The sequence below is a fragment of the Morus notabilis genome, unplaced genomic scaffold, assembly GCF_000414095.1.
Source record: "Morus notabilis unplaced genomic scaffold, ASM41409v2 Scaffold1082, whole genome shotgun sequence".
In the NCBI taxonomy this organism is placed as follows: domain Eukaryota; kingdom Viridiplantae; phylum Streptophyta; class Magnoliopsida; order Rosales; family Moraceae; genus Morus; species Morus notabilis.
In genome coordinates this window covers 11,257-34,585 of record NW_010358712.1, presented here as the reverse complement: position 1 = coordinate 34,585, position 23,329 = coordinate 11,257, and the positions used below count along the sequence as shown (strand labels likewise).

Sequence of the window (23,329 nt, the reverse complement as noted above, 5' to 3'; positions counted from 1 at the left end):
AAAAAAAGATTTATAAACTTTTAATTTACATTCAATCAATAATGTTTGTATCATAATTAAAAGTTTAAATTTAAATTAGTGTTTAAATTCAAATTAAAATTTAAACATAGAGCTACCAATATACCATCAAAATAATAAATTAAATGCCACTTTCTGTTTAAAAAACCTTGAGGCATTTTTATTAACATTTTATTGTTTAAAAAGAATGAATGTTATGTTTTAAAAATTAAAAAATAAAGTATTACAAGAAGTATAATTTAAAAAAAATTATAATTAATTCATATTTTGATTATATATAAATGATTTTTTAATAATTATGTTTCTATTGGTAGCTACCTAGAGAGGGGTTTGCACATAGAAGGCCGGTTTAGTAACCAATTTATAAGTAGTTGACAATTTGTTTTTAAAGTTAGTGATGTAGCTGGTTTTAAAATTGATAAGAGTGAAAGACAAAAAAGTCCTTCATATTAATTGATTATATTCAGCAATCAAGCCCTGGCCCAAAAATGGACTATTATAAGGGTAGACTTGGAAAGTAAAATGGAAATTGAAAATGAAAATTATGATGAGGGTAGACTTGAAAAGTAAAATATTCGAAACTAAAAATGGACTATTAATTTTTAATGATTGGTAAATAACCTATTTACTTTTAATGATTTCAAAAATAGGCTTGTTTACAAAGATTTTCTTAATGAATGGAGAGTCCGGTTTAAAATTATCTGCCTTACACCCACCTCTCGGGTTATGCTTCAATAAGAATCACACAAGGGTAGATTGATACAAGAGAAACTTCTGATAAAATGTCTACTCTTAATTCAGCAAATAAAGTACATTACATAATTCATTTTTTGGTATTGGCGAGGGTTCTCGCTGGATTAGTTATTATAATAGATAATAGATTTCTAATTTATTTTACTCAAGCTGAAAAATGACTTATTTTATATGTGTAAAACAACCCAAAAATAAAGGGATAAGGAGAGAAATAACATAATTGGTAAAGCGATTAGTAAATTTTAACATATTTTTTAAAAATAGTAAATTATAGCATAATTTGATATTTTAAGTTTTAAACATTATTAAAAACTCAAAAATACCCTTAAACCTCATTTTCCACCTCACTCATCCCCCTAAACATCTATTTTTTTTTAAAAAAATAGCAAATTATAGCATATTTTTTAAAATTAGTAGATTATAGTTAAGTCCACCGTAGCTCGGACCGGCAGTTAGAGACCATTTTCTAATATGTGTGACCATTTTCTAGCGACCGATGACTGTTTAACGCTGTATTTATAGGTAAATATCGTATTTACCAGTAAATATTATATTTATCTAAAAATTCAGCCAGCAATTTCGGTGACTGTTTAACACTGTATTTACCAGTAAATATCGTATTTACTAGTAAATATCATATTTATCCGAAAATTCAGACCCTGATTCCGTGACCGTTTAACACTGTATTTACCAGTAAATACTGTATTTATGAGTAACATCATATTTATTCAAAAATTTGATCACTAACTCCGGCGACCGTTTAACACTGTATTTACCGATAAATATCGTATTTACCAGTAAATATCATATTTATCAGAAGATCCCGCCACCGACTCTAGTGGCTATTGTAAATACTATATTTATTAGTAAATACCATATTTACCATATTGTATTTACCAGATTCAAACTTATTCAGTGAAGTATTTACTGGTAAATAAATTCTTTACTTGATTCAAACTCAAATTCAATAAAAAATTTACTGGTAAAACAATATTTACCAGATCAAGAATTAGATTCAGTGAAGTATTTACTTATAAATACAGTATTTATCAAATTAGAAATTGAATTCAGTGAAATATTTACCAGATCAAGAATTAGATTCAGTGAAGTATTTACTGATAAATACAATATTTATCAAATTAGAAATTGAATTCAGTGAAATATTTATCAGATCAAGAATTAGATTCAGTGAAGTATTTGCAGATAAATACAATATTTATCAAATTAGAAATTGAATTCAGTGAAATATTTACTGGTAATACATTATTTACAAGATCATGAAAAGCAAAGGTCCCTCAACATATTGAAAACGAGGAGACAACGAACTCAAATATACAAAAATCACATACTCAAACGAATCTGAAAAATCACAAACTTGGATTTACAGAAAATAACTAACTCACACAATTCTAAAAAAAACAAACTTAGATTGAAAGAATCACAAACTCATCCAAAATGACAAACTCAGGGCTCGTTCATTTCACCAATTCGAGTTTTGCTATAGAAAAAAGTTCTCAGAAACAATCACATTTAACTTTTTTGCTACAGTAAAAATATTTCACGTAAAGTCACATCTCAACTCGAATCAACGAACTAAACGGGCTCTCATATGTCAAAATAAACTTTCAAAAAACCAAAGTCTAGCTTTTCTGCAATAAACATGCCCGCACACTAGATTAAAATAAATATGACAATGCGAAGCCAAAAACGGAAGCATGGGACCAAAAACCCCTAAATTAAAGTCATAACCCTAACCCTAACCCTAAAATCAACCCCAACAGCACTCTTCTTCCCAGTAACCTAGACCCCGCCACCTAGGCCTCGTCGGGGTTCTGTGCACGCGGCATAGCGGAATTGTAAGAGAACCTCACCGGAGATTTCCTCATGCGGTGACTATCGTCGGTCATTGGAAGCTGCCACCGTCGCTGGTCGTGGCTGCATATGAGTTTCGGGGGGAGAGAGAGAGAATTGGAAATAAACCTAAAAAACAATCTGAGAGAGAGAGAGGGAGAGAGAGAGAGAAAAAACTAAAAAGGTAAAATTGGAATTAAACATTTCTGTTTGAAAGGAAAATGAGAATGTGTTATAATTTACTATGATTTAAAATATATATTATTTACTTTAAAAGTGAATTTTAAATGTGCTATTTGGTGTATTTTCTCAAAAATAAAAGGTTAGTATTCGACCCAAAAGCTAGACCGAATAAAGGGCCCAAAGCGGAGGTTTGAAACTGAATGGAACCACCCATAATCGTTTGGTTCGGTTAGCTTATCTCCTTAAAGGCTGTTAAGTCCTAACTGATCTTTTGACCAATAAACTTAAGTTTGGGATCGAGCTAATACAATTTATTTCTATTTTACATTTTAAAACTCTTTTTCTCTCATTTAGCGGTTTTGAGGGGAAAAAAAAGGCTCAAAATGCGGATTGAAAACTCATTAAACTACAAAAAACCCTTACAAAGTTTCCTCTAAAAAAAAAAAAAAAACACACAAAAATCCTTATAGAGTACAAAACAACTATTTTTTAACTAACCAAAAAAATAGAGGAACGGTAACAATAGCAATGGAGGCCAACATGTGAGCCTCACCAGACACCATTCCCCTTCCTAGAAATATAACGAATAAATATAGCTATTGGGGTTCTTCAAGGATATGCCCATCAGGGGCCCAACAAACCCCTATTTTTCGGCTTAGAGAAGCAAAAAAAAAAAAAAAAAAAAAAAGAGAGAAAATTGTTGAACTTACTCTTAAAATGTATGAGTTTGTATTTTTTACTTTTGATTAATACCCTTTTGACTATAATTATTATATAATTAAAAAGAATATTAATTAAGAGTAAGGAGTATAAATTCAGATTTATATATTTTAAGGATATTTGTCTCCTTTTAAAAAAACCCCTATTTTTTTGGGTATCAATAAGTACTATTCATAACTTTGTGAGAGTTGAACTGAGCTAAATATATTAGTCACAATTATGGATATGTGACCTGCCATTTTATGGGGCTTAAATTGGCAAGATGTAGGTAAAGAAAGATAATTGACCCTCCACTTTTTAATGGGACAATAATGGGTCCCTAATATTTAATCCGCTTAAACTCCGACCAAATATGTATTTAGGTGGAATAGGAACAATAGAAATCATGAGAAATAAATACTTTCTATATCACTAGATTTAAGATTATAACGGATTTGTTATTTTTCTCATTGTTTTCTTAGCCGGGAAGTGGCACTGGATTCTAACAAAAGTTTATTTTGAAGGTAACATTATTTGTTTTTGATAATTGAATCTAGCAAAACTGCATACCATAAAAGCGGCCTCTGTACCACTAAAAGTTTTATATCTCATAATCTTTAGTGTTGAAACATATTTTCCTGCCTTGCATGGTTTCAAGATTAGGTTAAAGCAAAACGGTTTCTTTAAGATAGCAAGGACGGGGGTGATGGTACTATAAATTAGGGCCGGAGTTGGGAGCCGATATTAAAAAAAACCGACCTAAAACCGTCCTGATAAGTGTTGGTCCAATGTGAACTTTTGTGCACTTCAAAGACCTACATGGATGATTGATGGGGTACTTCGCTATAGTTTTTATTTTTATTTTTTCCCACCCTTTCCTCCACTGAGGGTGTTTGTTTCACAACTCAAGTTGTGTGTGTAAGAGAAAAACACTATAGTAAAAGAGTAAAATTTAAATTTTTATGAGAGAAAATACTGTAACAATAGAACTTGAGTTGTGAAAAGAACAAGGCATAAATTTTCCAAGTAAGAAATTAGTTGTAATTATTGCTCATTAACCTCATAACTTAGAAGAAGATCTATAGACAGTTTAATAAAGTATTAAGGATAGGTTCTGCCCCCTAAAGTAGTATTCGTTAGATTGGTCCCCTTGGGGGCTTATAATTAGAATGGTCCCCACCATTGACCTAAGCTTGTTAGACAAAGTCTTTGTTTTTGTAGAAAAGATTCATCGAGAAATGGAGAGTGTTTCAAGTTTTAAAAGCACAAAAAACGGATTAACACAACACATGCTTTCTGCACCCAAGTCCCCACAACCTAAAAGAAAATTTGGTCTTCCTCTATTTTGGGAACTGTTTACTTTTTGAGGGGGCAAAATGCCAACATCTGGCATTTTAATGCTTAGCCTCTCGTAAGCACCAAAAAGCAAGGGTTTATTACAAAATATATAAGATACTTTTGCTTATTTGTTAGACAATTAATTGGGAATAGAGAGAGAGAGAGAGAGAGCAGACTATTTGGTATGAGATTTGGTCCGTTTGCCAAAAATTTGCACCATTATTATTATTATTGTCTTTTTTTTTTTGTTTAAAATTTAACTACAATTTTTTTTTTTGTTTTTCGACATTGTTTTTTAAATCCCCTTTTCTTGAATCTTGACTGGCAATGTCTTTTGGTGATTGACTACCAACCTCTAAGACCCACAAACAACAGGAAAAAAGTGGAAAATGATGAATTCTCTTTAGGAAAGAAAATGTTAATCTTAATATAATCATGTGGGAATTGTGCTACAAGGAACAACTAGGCCGTTTCTATTTTTCCCTATTGCCGCCCAAAAAAAAAAAAAAAAAAAAGCCTAAAAGGATTGAATAGAGAAACTCTCGAACATTTGACAATCTCATATGTGTCGATATCAAGGTGACTTATTATTTCAATGAATCACTTCTTTAAACAGAAGAAGATTATGGAAATACCTACTCGAAATCTCACATATCAAATTCTATTGTGGAAGACACAATTTTTTCCTGAAGGATTCGTCATGACATATCTAATCTATGCATAATATTATGAAAAATAGATACAAATTTTACTCTTTTTGTCTGTACGGTTAATCATGTTTGTAGAACCACAAATTATGCAATCCATGAACTTACTGGTCTATTTTTGGATCTTTCTTTTGTCAATCCAAAAAGTCACCGGACCACTTTGATCTAAAGGGAATTGCATGTGCAGGTCTCCATCAGAGTGACACCAATTGGGCTTTGGAGTAGCCACCATGAACCTTTCTTTCCATTTCCAGGCCAACTCTTTTTCAACCTCGGAAAGGCTTCTAGTAACTTTACTCCATTTGGATCACGTATGCATGCTTCATTCAGAGCGCCACCGATTCACCCCTAGAGCAAGTTCCCATAAGTCTTCATTCCATTTTCAGCTAATTTCCTCTTCAACTCCGAAAAGGTGTCAGAAGGATTTACTCCATCGGGATTGCTTGTGTAGGCGTCCGTCAGAGCACGCCATACGAACCTCCGGAGTTGCCGCCAAAATCTTACCAACTTCACCTATAAATACCATGATCTTTCTCATTCCAGATGACCTGAAGACCCGAGAACTTTGAGCTCCCCCTTTTGACTTCTATCATCTTCCACAAGCTCCCTCATTTTTCTCAGATCACTCTCACTAGAATTTTTTAGTCTCTTGCTACAGAGACTTGAAGTTCTTCAAAGCTTCCAAGTGTTGACAGCCTTGGAAACTCTCCCAAAACATTTTTTGATCCATTTCCACCACCATCACAAAGTTTTTTGAAGTTCCTTCACATATTTTCCAGCAACGTTCAAGTCTTCATTTTCAGGGTCACTTCCGCTCAACGTCGGAGCAAGTGCTTTGAGCATCGTTCTCACTCCTAGAGCAACACGCGCTGCTCTTAGAGTTCTTTTCACCAGAGCCTTATCCACCTCACCAACTTCACTCTCACTCTCCAACAAGCCTTATCCACCACTTGAGTTACCATCTTCGCTTGTGAAGCATCCCTCGCTTGTCTCGAGAGTACTACTCTATCAAGGCACCTTCACCCTCATTTTCTCCATATCCATCAACTACTTGGTCACACCTCCCACTATTCTTCATCTTCAGTGTTAGTTTACCAATCCCTCCCAAGAGCTTAAGCTGTTAGGAGGTGGGCCAACAATAATTTTTATACTTTAACACTCCCCCTCACGTGTGGGCTGGACAATGGGTAATCGTGTGGATAAATTAATTAGAAAGCCCAATACGTGAATATTTAAACCCGAGATATATTAAAGACCTAACACATGATGACAATTTAAATGTGGATAAAGAGTGTAATTACGAGAGTTTGAACTTAAGACCTCTCGCTCTAATACCATGTCAGTTTAGCAATCCATTTAGAGTTCTTTCATTTATGTTTGTGAATTCTTTAACATATTTTGCAGGGTATTTTCGTCATTTCGGTAAAAAAAAGGGTCTTAGGACATGCGTCCTTCGACCTAATTTATGCATAACCGACCCCTCTTTTTCGTCGGAGGTCCCACCATAATCATCCACATCGAAGCTTGGCTAGTTGGATCCACTTCTGACAAACCGCATGCTTACGCGTGTCAACTCCCGACATATCGACTCTCTAAAACTATCAGACCCTGACACCTTAAAACCCTAGCCGCCCCGAGAGAGGGAAAGAGGATGTGTCTCTTAATAATAGTGACATTCTCTATGTTTAATTTTATTAATTGTTTAAATAAAACAAAATAAACGCTTAAATAATAATTTTGACAGTTGATATTTTAATGATAATTGATCTAAACCAATAATCTATAATAAGACACCCTCAAATTATGTCATGTGGACAATTAAGAACCTTATTATTTGATATTTGAAAAAGTTTCAACAAATGATATCTTTTTAGGGACTGTCTCTGATAGATCATTCTACTAGTAGAATTAATTATCTGACTGTTAGATCTGGTTAAAATCAAATAAGATTAAAAAATATATAAAATAGATAATTTCTGATACATATATGATAGTTGAAAACGGCTAAAAAAAATAAAACTGCCGGTAAAAAAATTTAAAATACAAGAGAAACTGCCATCTTTCTAAATCCAATTTAAGTTGCACATACATTAATTAAAAAGAAAAAAAAAAAAAAGAGAAAAATGAAAGCGTTTATAGACATGCTAAAAAAAAATTCCATAACAGTTCATGCCAACTTGTATTGTCGCGTCGATCATGCAAAAGGGAATCATTTTTTCTTTTCTTTTTTCCGCTCTGAAAACTTGGTAAAAGAAGTGGATGGGGTCAAGTCAGGGCGGGCGCGTCAATTCCGGACTAGGTGCTTGCCATCTTCTCTATATCTAACTGAAAAACACTTTTTTTTTTCTTCCCCAAAAACAAAAACAAAAACAAAAAAGCGCATTAATATTACACATCACTCGCACGTGCGCAGTAAACAAAATCAAACGCTCTATTTCTGACATAAAAAAAATAAAAAAAACCTTCCCTCTCTCGTTGCGTCCCTTGTTTAGCGACCAAACTTCAAATTTAGAGCTTATTTGGTTCATAAATTAGAACTATAAAATTAAAATTATTTTTTATTTACATGTATTTTTATGAGAAAAAATATTGTAGCGAATCATGAACCATAACTCGAATCAGAGAACGAATCCTTCAACTAAACGAGTTCTTAATACATCATGAAAAATATTTCTCCTTTTTTTGCTAAAAAAAAATCATTCTCCTTTTTAATTTTTGAGAAAACGATGGGAAAAAAAGTTTAAAGAAAAAGATTAGTCCGCAAGAAAAATATCATGATAAATATTAGTACACTTGGTTTTGAAATCAAGTATCCCCGTTTGATTTCTAATTTTAAATATAAATTCAAATTTGTCTTTTTTTTTTTGTAAAAAAGTCACTATAATAAAAAAAATAATTCAAATTTATGAAACAAAATAAAGACAGATAAAAACAATATATATCTCAAGTAATCTAATTTAGTATGATAATTCTAATTTTATGCAAAGTAATATAAAAAAGTAAATAAAAATAATAAGTTAAGAAATTAATAAAAATTGAGAAATAAAACACACAATACAAAGGCGGCTAATGGTCCATAAGAGAAAAAGACGTACGTCTGAGGTCTGAGAAAACCTCAACACACTAAAAATGAGCACACCTAGGACTTAAACAAAATGGAAAAATGAAAATGGGCAAGAGTTAATAAATCTGTTCCACCAAAATGGGAATGGACAAGAGTTATGAGCTTATAGTTTTTCTTCATATGATAAAAGCAATATTAGAATTGAAAATAGGAAGAAAGAGGAAAATAGGTCAAGACTTGAGATGAATTAAAATTAATAGGCTAATAGTTTACATAAGTTAATAAATAGGCTAAATTACTGTTTTCGTCCATAACTTGTCTGGTTATGAACCATAACTTGACAAGTTATTATCCATAATTGTCCATAACTTGTCTGGTTATGAACCATAACTTGACAAGTTTGTCCATAATTTATCTAGTTATGAACCATAACTTGACAAGTTATGGCCTATTAATTTCTATAACTAAAAATTGGCCTATATACTTTCTTAAGCTTTTCATATTGGCCTATTTTTTACTATTTCTCTTGAAAATAATAAAGAAAACAAAAGAAAGACAATATATTTTTTTAAAGTTTATTGTTATAATTGTTTTTAAAACTTTGGGGTGGTGAGATTTTTTTTTTGTTTGAATATGAAGGTGTAAGAATTTAAATTCTAAATTTAAAAGTTAATCCACATGTGAATTTTACAGTTAAACTGTACCTACAACCACGAAAGCAATAAGATTTTACTCTAAACAACATGAAAAATAGATATGAGATTTTCATAAATTTGCTAATGTAATTTAAGGGCTAATTTTTTAAGAACCCTATAAGTTATGCTATTCATGCTAGGGAAAAAAAAAATCGTTGTTATTTTCCATTTATAGGAAAATTTATAATTTATATTTTAGACTTCTAAAATTATATTTAATTAGAAGAAAAAACACACACATATATAGTTTATAAAAATCTTATATATAGATCATGTACTTTTACGTGGTGAATAAAGATCAACCGTTCTGAATTCTCATTCTCAAATATATGCATATACACACGCACATACATACGTGTATATACACACAAATACATGCTTATATAGATACATGTATGTTTATATTGTAAATTAAATCTCGATTCTACCAAAAAAAAAAAAATTGTTAAAAAAAAAGAAAAAAGAAAAACTTGCGGCTCACTATCTTCATTACTTTCGAACAAGGAAAAAAAAAAAAAAAGCCACCAAGAGTTTTGGAAAAAAAAAAGGCTTTTCTATTGGAGAAGAAAACAAAGAATTAACAGTCGAAACAGGACACCGTTTCTTGTTGTGTTTGAAGAGACATGTAAGATTCTATATCCCCCACTTTTGACCTTTTCTTTTTTTTTTTTTTTTCTTTCTCCTTTTCCGTTTCATTTTCCCGAGAAAAAGAACAAACGGGACTGGGATAATTTTTTAAATCTTCTTTGCACGTACGTTTGTTCTTGTTGTTTGTTCCTAACACCCACTTTGAGAACTCCAATATTAATATATTTTCACTTCTTTTTTTGCCGGTCATTTGCACTATCAAACACCAACATTGTTTTGGAGTTTCCAAGTTCTGGAACGTCGAATATTCAAGCACCCTTTTCCCTTCTCATTCCTTTCCAAAATTTTCCGGGAAAATAAAAAATAAAAAACAATAGTTTATTGATTTCTAAAAAAATTTCTTGGTGAGTTGACTTTCTCGAGGGCTGCCACCTTTTTATTTTATGTTTGGATATGATCTCTTCATGAATGCCAAACCAAACCATCTTCCTTCATTCCTGGTAATTCTTTTGTTTTTATGCTTTAGAACAAAATACATTGCAGATTATTTATCTTGCTTTCTTTCTACTCTTTTTATTATCCATTTGAACTCCATGTTAATTTTAGTCTTGTACCAACATTTTCTAATCATGAAAACAGAAATGATTGTTGGATCTGTTCATGTGTTTTCCCTTTTGAAGTTATTGTCTCTATGGTCTAATTGAAGGGATAATCATCTGATAGTTTGCGTGTATATATATTGTGTCTTAAGGTTTGTGATTTTTGGTCATCCCCATTGGTAATTCAATCCCTGTTTCAGGGATGAGTATTGGGAACAAAGACAGAAAAAAGAAGGTTACTTTCTATTCCTTTTTAAGTTTTGAACTTCTTCTCATAAAATGATATTGTTTCTTTTTATTCTGAGTTCTTTTCATTCCTTTTCATTATTCAATTTAAAATTTCTTTTATCTAATTTATGTTTTTCTTCTTCATAATGGACTTGTATAGACTTTCATTCAGAAATTATTTGCGCGGGAGAGGGACGGAAGGCAGATGATGAAAAGATCATCGGAATCGCATTCTATTGGTGAGTGCTATATGTGATGGGTATCTTTTTATCCAAGAAAATGTAGAAGGATAGAATGTGCTCAATCTGTCTTCTCAAAGGAGTGGAATCTTAATTTCTGACCCATATAGAGATTCTTGTCTTCCATGGTCATACATAGATTGTACCATTCCAATATTCCTCTTGCTTTAACTATTAATAAGTTTTATATTTTTTTTCTCTTCCAATGGAACAGTTTTCTTTCTTGCCCCTTTTTCTTTATAGGTTGAATGGACTAGTTTGTACTGCAAAGAGATTTCAATTCACTTTAATGGAAATAAAGATAATGGTCATCAAGAAAATGGGATAAGCATAATTGCATTTTGATCTAAATAGAGAATATATTCATCTTTAAGTTTTAAGCTAGTTTGAGAAAGGAAGTGGAAATGGTACATTTTTTCTATCTCTCTCTCTTTCTCCATCTCTATCTCTGTCTCAATTTCTATCTTTCATTTTTGGTTATATTCCTTTCTCTTTCTTTGCTCCTTATGCATGTTTTACTATTGGTTATAGATGATAAATTGGATTACGTTCGGTTTGGGTCATGAATTTCTACGTAAAGCATTCAGGCATACAAAAGAGCTTATCTGGTTAAACTTCTACTTGTTTCTCAAGTATAATTTTCCTAGCGTGACGTTTATTGTTAATTGAAATTCGCTTCGCCTGTTTTTCCTTGCAGAAGTAGATTCAGAATCTGCGCTTGTACATCCAAGTAGTGAAGGAGCATCAATGGTTTTAGGCCAACATGTTGAGTCCTACCGGTAATCACAAATAACTTTTCCTCCTTAATTCTGTCTTGTCCCTTGCTTTTCCACTTATAGACTATATAGACAGACAATCTAATTTTTTTTACTGTTATTTCGGCTTTGTGTTTAGTGTTTTTGTAGCAACATGGAATGCAGGAGGAATTTCTCCCCACAACGGCCTTAATTTGGACGAATTCCTTCGCACTGATAATCCATCAGACATATATGTGCTGGGGTATATCATATATCCTCTCTTACTTCTTTTTGCTGTAGTTCCGAAGAAAAATCTAAAAAAAATGTAATGACTAGACTGATATCCTTTTTGCTGTTAATTTCTTCTTCCTGTTGGGAAAGGTTCCATCAAGATTTCTGCTTCTTTTCTCTCTTCACTCTTTGTCTAATGCGTTTTAATGCCGTAAGTGATCTGGATTCTGTTGGGCCTTTTAATTTTGAAGAGATTGTGTTGTGGAAAATTATAAACAAGTTCACTGCTATATGGTCCAAGGTCCTAATAAAATTTCGACTCACATGGACACACCATAACTGCAGGAGGGAAAGTTTTGAGTTTTTCTGTGCTTATAACTGAACAGTTGTTTTGTTGGTGACTTATTTGTTTTCTTCTGCTTCAAACAGCAATTGAATAAGTATTTATATTACTCTCTTAAACTATCAGTTTTCAGGAAATTGTTCCTTTGAATGCTGGAAATGTGCTGGTCATAGAAGATAATGAACCTGCAGCAAAATGGCTAGCTTTAGTGAATCAATCACTGAACAAACAATCCAAAGGGGTTCCGAGGAGAACAAATAGCGTTGGAGGGTCGCTATTTTTCGCAAAGCCTTCCCTAAGAAAGATCAGTAAAGCTTTCAGAACAGAAAGCAAAAGGAGACTTAAGGCCTGTAACTGCACCGCTGAACTGGAGAGGAGGCATGGAAAGGACTTCTGTTGCCCACTTCAACAGTCAAACATAAGTGAAGTTGACTTTTCATCCGATGAGGATGAAGAGGGATCTAATGGATTTGATATCTTGAATAGCCAGATGAAGTACAGCCTTGTAGCAAGTAAGCAAATGGTGGGAATTTTCCTCACTATTTGGATTAGGACGGAGCTCGTTCAATATGTTAGTCACATGAGAACCTGCTGCATTAGTCGCGGGATCATGGGTTGCCTTGGCAACAAGGTAGTGTTAAATTATTGCAGGCCTATTGATTTAGTTATTAATATTCTCTCTCAGATGAAGAGAAAAGATCATAAAGTGCGATATGTGTCATGATGATATCGATTGTTTCTTTGCAGGGTTGTATATCTGTGAGCTTTCAGTTCCGTCAGACAAGCTTCTGCTTTGTCTGCAGTCACTTGGCATCTGGAGAGAAAGAGGGGGATGAACTTAGAAGAAATCTTGATGTCATAGAGATTTTAAAAAACACACAATTTCCCAAGATTTGTAGAACACCATACAGTAGGATGCCTGAGAAAATTCTAGATCATGAGTGAGTATCTTACTAGTTAATGATTAAAATACTTGACCATGTTTTGAGCTGTTTTCTGATTTATCTATTGCAAAATGACTCTAGTCGGATCATATGGCTTGGGGACCTGAATTACCGCATCTCTCTGAGCTACTCCGACACACGAAAACTTTTAGAGGCTAAAAACTGGGATGCTCTCTTTGACAATGATCAGGTATTTTCACAAATTGACAACTAGAAAATTTGACACTTGGAGTATGCAATGCAAAATAAAATTGGGAGCATATCATTAATTTTGGGCGTAAAAATGAAATACAAGTTGGAAAGGCCTCTTTCCCCTTCTTGTGTAGATTTGAGTTTTTGTTGTTGCCATTGAATTTGTTGGACACGTTTTCTATTCGTTAATATATGAATACTAATTTTAAACCGTTTGGTTTCACTTTTGGTTAAAGAAAGAATTAGTTTCACACTGTCCGAATTGGTCGGGGGATCGCAGTATTTACTCTTAGTCCTTCTTTCCTCATTTTGTTTGTCTCTTAGATTTTTCCTCTTCCATTTTTTCATAGCTCAAGATTGAGAGGGAAGCGGGACGAGTATTCAAAGGATGGAAAGAAGGAAAAATTTACTTTGCACCAACATACAAGTACTCTTATAACTCAGACACTTATGCTGGGGAGGTGCATAAATCGAAAAGCAAAAGGAGAACTCCAGCTTGGTATGTCTACGCTAAAAGAATATAATTGTATGCTTCAATTATTACAAATAAAAGGCAAGTCCTAACTGGTTAAGAATTGCAGGTGTGATAGAATACTATGGCACGGAAATGGGATTCGACAACTTTTTTACTGGCGTGGAGAGGCCCGATTTTCTGACCACCGTCCAGTTTTGGCGGCCTTTTTGATAGATGTTCTGACTAATGATAGTAGAGTCAAGAGGGGATTATCTGGATCTAATATGAAAATTGAGATTGAAGAGCTTTTACTTGGGAAGTAGTAACATGGTCTCCAAGAAGTAAAAACAAGTGATTTCTCGACTTTCTCCACAAAAATCTATGCAAAAAAGTAGTCGTACTCGTACAGGGTGGTTTCTTTACAGACTAGTCCCATGTTACAGAGTTGCAAATTTTGACTAGGCAAACTATGTCAGAAAAACTGGTGTGCCCGGTCTTCTGACCAGCTTGTAATTGTTTTTTTTTTTTTTATCAGGTATTCAGATGCTGACAAGTCATTTTGAGGTTTGAGAAATATACGGTGTGCTAATCTTGTAAGAACTGCAGCATTCTGTGTCACAAGCTGTAAATACCTCCGCAAACAAGCGACATAACATACATATGGAAAACGTTACATGATGTCAGTTCGGCAGCGTGCAATATGGTTAGCCTCCCTTGATCCAATGTTCCAAAACCTATGTGATTCTAACTCAAAAGAGTTAGTTCATGGTCGGAGATGTGTAGGCTATGCAGTTGTTTCGAAAACGGATAAACTTCAGTTCAGGTTTTTGATTGGAACATGCTTCTAACGTTTGTCAAACAAGAAAAGCTTTAAAGACATTACAGTTTTCTTCTCCCGTCTGTTTCTCATCCTTGTTCAAAATTAAGGTGTGAAAGGACAAAAGGAGGGAGTTTGTAATTTTTGTATCTGTCATCTCTGATCTATTCAGTCAAACGGGTTGTTGCTGAAAGCAAGAAGCATTAAAGTAAATCAATTTTGCTTTTAAAAACGGTTGCTATTATAAAATTACCATTATTATTAGCTACAACAGTTTGTTCATTCAAACTTCAACTGCAATTTTGCATTGATAATACCACCACCCTTTGTTTTCTTATGGTTTAGTAGTTAATATTTTACACCTAATTACATTGTTCACATATCTTGACTTGCCATTCTGATTCTGATATTAGTAAAAAACTTGAGCAGAGAAGAATCCAAAGTTGCCAACCAATTAATTATAATTAAATCACGTGCTTAATCACATGCTATCCCTCGGTAAGCACAATTCTATAAGCAAGTTTTTTTCTGGGGTTCCAAGCTTTGGAACTTGGAAGCTGAAATTGTCAAAGATTTATCACATGACGTAGCTGCAATCAATCTGCATATTATATTAGCTTAATTGTAAGCAACGAGTAAAACGGAACCATATATTTGTTTTTCTTTGTTTTCTCTCTCAAATCTTGAATTTACTATATAAATGAGCTTTTGCTCATCATTGGGACCAAAGCATTGCCAAAATTTTTCAAGACATATCCACTTGAGTCAGCAAAAAACCATGAAATCTAACCGCTGCAAATCGTTGACTACAGTTTTCCTTGCCATTTTACTGATGTTCTCACTTTGGCTTAGTGTTGTGGCACAATCCAGAGTTCTTCCATCTCCATCTTCCTCTCAAAATGCTCTTTTGAGTTCGAACTCGGAAAGAGTAAAGCCTGCAGGGTCTAAACAGCCCGCGATCGCTGCTAGTCTTAGAAGAATACCTCCGAGCATTCCGAATCCTACGCAGAACAAGTAAAGTTTCTTAAGTTGTTTTTTCACAAGCTTCATCACTAGTCTTTGTATTCTTGTGTATTTGGAAACTGACTTCCAGGACATTTTTCTATGCCAGGTCCAAGTCTAAGAGAATGGGGTGAAGTATCAGAACTAGCAGAAACTTTCCTTGAAGTTTGGTTTATAAATTCAGAATTATTCTCGTTTTACGTGTATTTTTTGTGAGAGAAAAATACTGTAAAGAATTATAAATCATGGTTTAAAGTTAGATGGTGTTACTCTCTCTAGATGAGCTTTTAGGTGACAGAAATGATTAGGAACAAAAGAATGTAAAAGATATATCACAAAAATTCTAAGGATAAATCTTCTCTTCAAAATATTCAATTTTTTAGGTATTTTTCACCCACGCACAATCTCCGTCGCCGCCGTTGCCTTTTTTTTTCCTTCTTTTTTTCTTTTTTTGCCTTTTTCGTTTTTGCAACTTCTGTTAGGCCTGGTTCTTCGCGCAATGTTAAAGTACTAAAATAGGAATTGGCAATGAATGGCATGAGTCGACGAGTTATTTTTCATTCTAGTCGAACTCCAACAAGCCTTTTTGTTAAGAGAAAATTACGTATATGCCTCTAAAATCCAACAATTTATATTTTTATCATATTTGTTGATTTTTTAAAAAAAAAAATTATTCTGGTAGAATATTACAAATATCTTACTATAATACTTTCCTAAGATGTCCAACCATCTTTGTTGATAAGAAAAAAATAATCCAGTATCCTATCAAGATATTTTATGGTGAATTGAGTGGCATTAATGCAGAGCATTTCTAATGTAATTTTATAATTAATGAATTAATAGTAAATTTGACATTTGAGTGATTTATTTTATATTTAAATGAAATGTTACTCGAATTTATTTTTCTCTTCACACGTCTCGAAAGATGGTGCTTTTTTTTTTTTAAGATACTAATCTTATATTTGATAGATCGAACTACTCTTTTATGTTTAGATTATCTCGAAAATCATCAATCTAAGTCTCAAATATCCAAAACATTGATGTGCTTTTCTCATCGTTGTTTCTGTGGAATCTTTTTGTTATTCCTTTTTGTCATGATTATTTCAAATTACCATTTAAACGTTATTCCTTGGCTTATTTTCGTATTCTGGCAGCTATAATCATGGCGTGCTAGATATTTTTCCTTTCCATGTTTTATCAATGTAATTGTACTTTTTTTTGTGTGTGTTTTTGCTAAAAATGTATTGTGATTGAATATGGTAAGACCTTTAGAACTGTTTTTACAATTAATCACGGAGTTTATTTATCAATTTCACAACTCACACAGCTTGCATCATACCAAAAGTTCAGAGTAAAAGTAATTTTATATTGCATATCCATTTGTTTTTGGATTATGTGCAGCACAAATCTCAGTTATTGAATGAGACTTTAAAAACAAACTCCATCAAACTAAACTTTGATTTTTTTTTTTTTCAACGGATATTATCTTTTTTTTTTTTTTTCTCTCCATCCGATGTTTGAAAAATGGTACGTAGATATTAGATGACTATATGGCATCAACTTCTATTTGAAGTACTTGTACCTCCACCTTCATACAAATTAATCGTCAATTTGGAACAAGAGGAGTAAGAAAGCAAAGAACTTTTGGGAAAGAATTCTCATAATTGTTCAAGAAAATGCAAATGTGATCGCCTTGTGCCCAAAGAAACAAAAAAGAGTGCTAAACCATTAGCAGGAATTGAAATTGTAGTAGTTAAAAAACATGATAATTTTCACTGGTGTTCCTGAACTTAAAGGTCATTCACAGTTTGTCTCTTAAATTTTAAAAACTCACTTTACCCCCTGAATTTTGAATTGTTCTGACTTAACTCCTTTTGTTGTCATTTCTGTTAAAATTAGACGGAAAAAAAGGAGATTAAGTGTGGTAATGTGGTTTTTATTTTTTTCTTTAATAGAAAAATCACGTGACTGCGTTATTCTCTTTTTTTCTATTTGGTCTTAACAGAAATTGCAACAAATACGGTCAAGTGGAAATAATTCAAAGTACAGTGACAAAATGAGAGTTTTTAATGTTCATAGAGTAAATTAAGAATGAACCTAAAATTCATGAGCATCAGTGATAATAATCCTAGAAAAAAAAAAAGCTGCAACCTTCTCCTTTGAAAACAGGACATGATTTTTGGCACAAGTAGAAAGATCTGATGATCAGTCAACATAAATTGGCGTTTTAGTTTCTGGCCTCCAACAATAAATTAGGAGGCTTATCAACATTGTAGGTTGCGATACTTGTGATGGATGATATTCATGACGAGAAATACTTGAAATAAGTTGAATTTGTTCAACATATTGGTAATAGCAAGAATCAGTTTCAACCTAAGCAAAATAACGGAGAACGAAAATAATGAACGGAAAATAGAAGTACAAAATCACATCGAGGATTTTATACAGATTCACTAATTTGGCTATGTTTTATTTCTACTGTCACAAATTTCACTATATTGTTGAAAAAATCGAATATAGAGAAAATCACTCAATCACTTTTGTGTTTCTCTTACACTCAAAAGATGTTTTCTACTCTCACACTCAAATTTTCTCTCTGAAAATTCGTCACCTATAATCCCTATAACATTAGGTATTTATAGAGTACAAGAAAAGTTCAAAGAAAGCCCAAAAAATCTCAAAAAACCAACCTATAATGTTACGTAATTATAGGCCGCGCGCTCTGGCGCTGGGCATGTGGCCGAGGAGGTGGCAGAAGTCCGATACAAGTTTTTAAGGTTATCGCCTAAGCTATATGTTGTGCCAAATGAGCAAGGAAACAGCTCAGACGTGGCGATATTGAACTTGCTAATCTTAATATTGATGGTCAACATATACCATATGGCTCAAACAAGCTGCATATGGGGAAATGAAGCAAGTTTATTTTTATAAGTAAGGTTTTTTTTAAAAAATTTTTATTTTTCTTTTCAATGAATTAAGTTTTCAATAATTTTATCTGATTTATGAGTAAGCACATTAAAAATTCACAGTGCACGACATATAATTACTTTTATTCATTGATCATACTATTGAAAAATTTAATCCCGGCTAAAGCATGCAACAAAGTATCTATTGGCAATGAAAAAGATAGTTCCTACCATATAAATTCTATTATTATTTTTGTAATTTAATTCATTTTTTTGTCTTGTTAATGTCCAAGCCACACGGGAAATCCTATCGAAAGGGACTCTTTAGAGAAGCAATCTTACGAGTTCCTGCTTCCCACAAAATCCAAGCTCAAGCCCGCCCGCACCTATATTGCAACATCGTCAAAGGACGTTAAGATAAACACAGCAACGAATTTTTAAATGAAAAATATTCCATCGCCGGCGCGGAGTTGAATCGGAATGTAAGATGGTGGAGCTCACTAGTAGCTCATATCCGGACTCAATCTGAGTGAGTCCGGATGTTTTCTCAGTTTTTGAATAGTATTGGTAATAACGTCTGCTGACATGGCTCCATTACGATAAGAAATTCCATTAATAACTGGCCGTTTTGATCCTTTAGAACAACTCGATGAATTTAGTAGATCTTTTCAGGAGCTACCAATAATTATAGATAGAACCTATCTAATTTTTAGAATGCGATGGAAATGATTTGATTCAATGGTTTCTCACTGGGCTATAAAACCAATTAGCAAAAAGGAGTCTAAACCATATACTCCATTTGGAGCATATGTTTGGTAGGAAGAAAAGAAAATAGGATAAAAAGGAAATATGGAAGTGATGGAAAATAACAATGATGGAAAAGAAATTGATTTTCTTTTATGTTGTTTGGTATGAGAATATGGAAAGAAAATAAGCTTACCTTCACTTGTTTGGTATTAGAAGTTAAATTGGGAGGAAAGAAAAAATCTTACTCGTAAATTACTTTTATACCCTTAAATTTTTTGCTTGGATGTTGATGAAGAAAATGGTAGTTTAGTAATTTTGCTCACTTTAATGAGTTGTCCTCATTTTTCATCCCATTTTCTGCCCACTTGTGGAAAGAAAAAAAATAGTGGGACCCACATGTATTATTTTCTACTCCATTTTCTCTTCCTTTCTCTTTTCTCTCCTACCAAACAACCTGCGTTTTCATTTTTCCTCTCAAAATTCCTCCACCTTCTTCATTCCTTCTACTTTTCTTTTCTACCAAACGTACTCTTATTGTAAGTCTAAATTATACCTTATTATAATCTAAAGCAGTGTTGAGTTTAGACTATACCCTTTTGAGGCATCAGCTTTTTAATTAGCATACCTTAATGTGAAGTCGTCTGATCAGGGCATTCAGCATTTCTTTTAATTTTCAAGTCGTAAAAAAATAGACATGTTGCTTAATTTGTTGGTCCCGTGAAGGTGTACCATATATATATATATATACTGTCTGTTTAAACAGCGAATCTTTACAGTTCAATTGGGTAGAACGAAACAAACATTGACATGTTAGTTTGTCATATATGAGTCCCAACTCTATGGTCGATTCTTTCAGTACAAAGATGGTTTTGTTTCGTTTCTTGTTTTTTCGTGGCCAAAAGTCCCGGTACACACAAAATCCAAGTTTAAGAAATAAGTGAAGAATTGTAATAAGAGTTTGTATTACTTAAGATAGAGATTGTAATTTTTTTTTTTTTGGCGTATTATTGCTTGGAACATCAGCGGATTTTGTTTTTTGTTTTTTTTTTTATATGTTTTGTAAGAGGGAAGGAAAATAGGAAAGGAAGAAGAAATGTATGTAACATAAGTGAGGCGAGGTAGTAGCGGAGTCAGAATTCTATTTTTGCAGGATATGACCTCGTTAACTTCGCGGATTCAAGTTTTTAATTCGAGCTGATATGTGACATTTTTTGAGAGCTTTTTACTGTAACATAAAAAATTAGATGTGACATTTTCTAAGAACTTTTTACTGTTGAAACTTAAAACTGAAAATTTAAATTAGTGAAGTGAATGAGGCCTAATTTTTTATCTAGAAGTAATAAAAATGTGCAATTTAGTGAGGGAGTATACGAAAAAAAACTTTATTTCAACGGGACAAAATGGGAAAATCACAAATGTTTAAAAATTATTTTAAAAAATAAAAAACTCAGTGGGGGTGACCTTATCTCCACATGGCATGGCTCTGCCACCGAGGCAAGGGAAATGGAAAGGAAAAGTACAATATTTCTTGTTATGTTTGGTATAGATCCCTTATCTAATATTTTCATATCGGGAGAGAATAACAATGGAGATTTTTTAAAAATATTAACGTCTTGTTCAGTTCGTCAATTTAAGTTAAGATGTAATTTTATGTGAGAATTTTTAACTGTAATAAAAAAATTAAACGTAATTTTTTATAAAAAATTTTTACTGTAATAAAATTAAAATTAAAAACTCAAATCGATAAAATTAACATGACCTAAATCACTCACCTTATTCATTCTTCTTTTCCCTCCTATCAGGTCCTCAAGTTACTTCAATATTAATCGTCCCACCACTACCCTTCCTCTCTTTTTTCATTCTTATCAAACAAGCTCTTTTTTAAAAAATAAAAAATAAAAATCGCTTCATTTTAATGATTCTAGAATTTTATTTTGTTTTTGTTTTTTTATTCTAGTACAGGAAGAATCACACAATTTTTTTATTCTCTTTCTGTTTCTTTTTTTTTTTTTTGTTTTTTACTCAAAAGGGAAGAATCGGCATCTTTTCCTAAATTACACTCTATTCGTCAAACAAAATCTAAAGAGGATGGACTAGATAATTTTAAAGTGAACTATTGTACTGGAATAGAATAATAGATAGATAACTTATTATGTTATAAGTTCTTGTACAAAAATAATTAATACAAAATATTGAATTAAAACATAATTCAAGCAGCAAAGGAGCTAGAATTTTTTTTTTTTTCAATAGGGGGACACTATGAAAAAAAAAATACAAATAATATTTTATTGAATGAATACATATTTAAATATATTTCTATTATTGAGTGGGGTATAGTTATAACTTTTTTTTGTACAATAAGAGACAACAACATAATTGAATTATTTAATGAAATATGGTTTTACTATTTCCTGTAAAATAGGGACATATACTTTTTTTTAAAGAAAATAATTTATGTGTAGAATTTTTTCTTTTTCTTTTTATTTATAATTTAACTTAAAGTTGCTAAAATATATGACACCAATTTAAAATTAGGTGGATGGTCGGTTTTGAACACTCCTTTTAATTAATGACTGAATGCGTTTTTAACAAATGACCGAGCTTTTTTTAGGTAAATGGTTTTTTTTAAGTAGTTAATCAATGAAATACCGATAGTTTATTACTGTTGAATTGGTACATCTTTGATTTATTTATGATTTATCTTTTATTGAAATTAGTTAATCATTGTCATAAATAAATAACCAAACCTATCAACCATAAAATCACAAATTAGTATACTATTGATGTAACACCCTGAAAAATTAATTGAGATTAATTAAGATAATTAAGATTATTAATGTGCCTAATATGAATTATTAATTGAGTTTAATTAATAAATGTTTCTGACACGTGTGAGTTTAAATAGTTCCAAAGAATTTAAATTATTCTCAGTAATTTATTTTAAACCAGAAGTGTGTATGGGCGCATTTCTGGATTGTTCTTTTAAAATATTATACACATGTCATTTTCTTTTCCTTTTCTTTTCTTTCCCTTTTTCCTTTTCCTTTCTTTTCTCTTCCTTTCCCGTGTGTCTCTCTCCCTCACTCTCCCGTGCTCTCTCTCACTCTCACTCTCTCTCTCTCATTTTTGTCCCAAATCAAACGGATCTTGAACCAAGCAAAGATTTAAAGAAGTTTTCAACGTCAAGAGAAGGATTCGAGGTAAGATTACTGAAAGAACCTCTCTTGAATCTTACGTTTTCGGATTTCAAAACCCATTTTTGGTTCAAACCGGATTTTGATGGTTTTTGAGCAAAACTAGAGTAGAAATTGGAGATCTTGGGTTCTTTGGACTTGTTTTAGGACCTAGAACCCAGATCTAGTGGTTTTCCTTTGAAATATTTTGATTTGGGACTGGATCTGCAGGTTTTGGATTGATTTCTGCGAGCTTCTCTCGCGTAGCTGATTCCACCGGTCGACCAGTGCGGTCGACCGGATCACATGGAAGTCGGTCGACCAATGCGGTCAACCGGACTGTAAGGCTGACCAGTCGATCGGTCCGGTCGACTGGTCTGCACACTACCGATTGACCGGTAGTGTTGCACTGCTCTGTCACCGGTCAACCGGTTGACACGGGGTTTGACCCTATTTGGCCTGAAAGTGCTGTTTTGACCCCTGTTTTCGGGGAGAACCCAAATTAGTTTCATTTGGGGACTTGAGATGAATGAATTAGCATCTTTAATCCTTGTTTTGAGATTGAAAACCCTTGGAATGATAATGTGAAACATGAAAATGGATTAGGGCACACTAATAGGAAATCTTGGTCAGAAATTGAGATTTGGATTGCTTTAGGAATGAGAATTAATCCTAAAGTGTTGTCTTGCATCAGTGATCGCTAAGGATTCAGACTGAAGGGGTTTGAGGAAGCGGAAGCCGGAAAAGGCAACGCTAGTCCCAGGTTTGATAGTGCGAGGTAGGATTTCTATCCCTTTTCCTTGTGAGCCTGTTTTCAAAAA

The 23,329-nt window shown here is 32.7% G+C and overlaps 1 protein-coding gene across 2 annotated transcripts; it reads left to right on the top strand.

The window, feature by feature from the left end:
- Positions 1-10,890: 10,890 nt before the first annotated feature.
- On the top strand, positions 10,891-14,999 carry LOC21395424 (type I inositol polyphosphate 5-phosphatase 10). Of its 2 annotated transcripts, none has more exons than XM_024162311.1 (9): positions 10,891-10,962; positions 11,660-11,741; positions 11,857-11,961; positions 12,400-12,904; positions 13,021-13,214; positions 13,299-13,407; positions 13,760-13,908; positions 13,991-14,214; positions 14,399-14,999. In XM_024162311.1, exons 1-8 carry the CDS (start codon positions 10,929-10,931, stop codon positions 14,184-14,186), a joined length of 1,374 nt encoding a protein of 457 aa, XP_024018079.1. In that variant the 5' UTR covers positions 10,891-10,928; the 3' UTR covers positions 14,187-14,214; positions 14,399-14,999. The 2 variants fall into 2 exon arrangements, with proteins under 2 accessions (XP_024018079.1, XP_024018078.1); XM_024162310.1 differs by lacking the exon at positions 10,891-10,962 and adding an exon at positions 11,493-11,570.
- The last annotated feature ends 8,330 nt before the right edge of the window (positions 15,000-23,329 follow it).

Bases quoted from the DNA above. Each gene is read 5' to 3' on its own strand.
- LOC21395424 (XM_024162310.1), top strand. From the start codon at position 11,525: ATGAATTTCTACGTAAAGCATTCAGGCATACAAAAGAGCTTATCTG. The intron at 12,905-13,020 runs GTAGTGTTAAAT...GTTTCTTTGCAG, and splicing joins TGGGTTGCCTTGGCAACAAG to GGTTGTATATCTGTGAGCTT. The intron at 13,408-13,759 runs GTATTTTCACAA...ATTTTTTCATAG, and splicing joins CTCTCTTTGACAATGATCAG to CTCAAGATTGAGAGGGAAGC.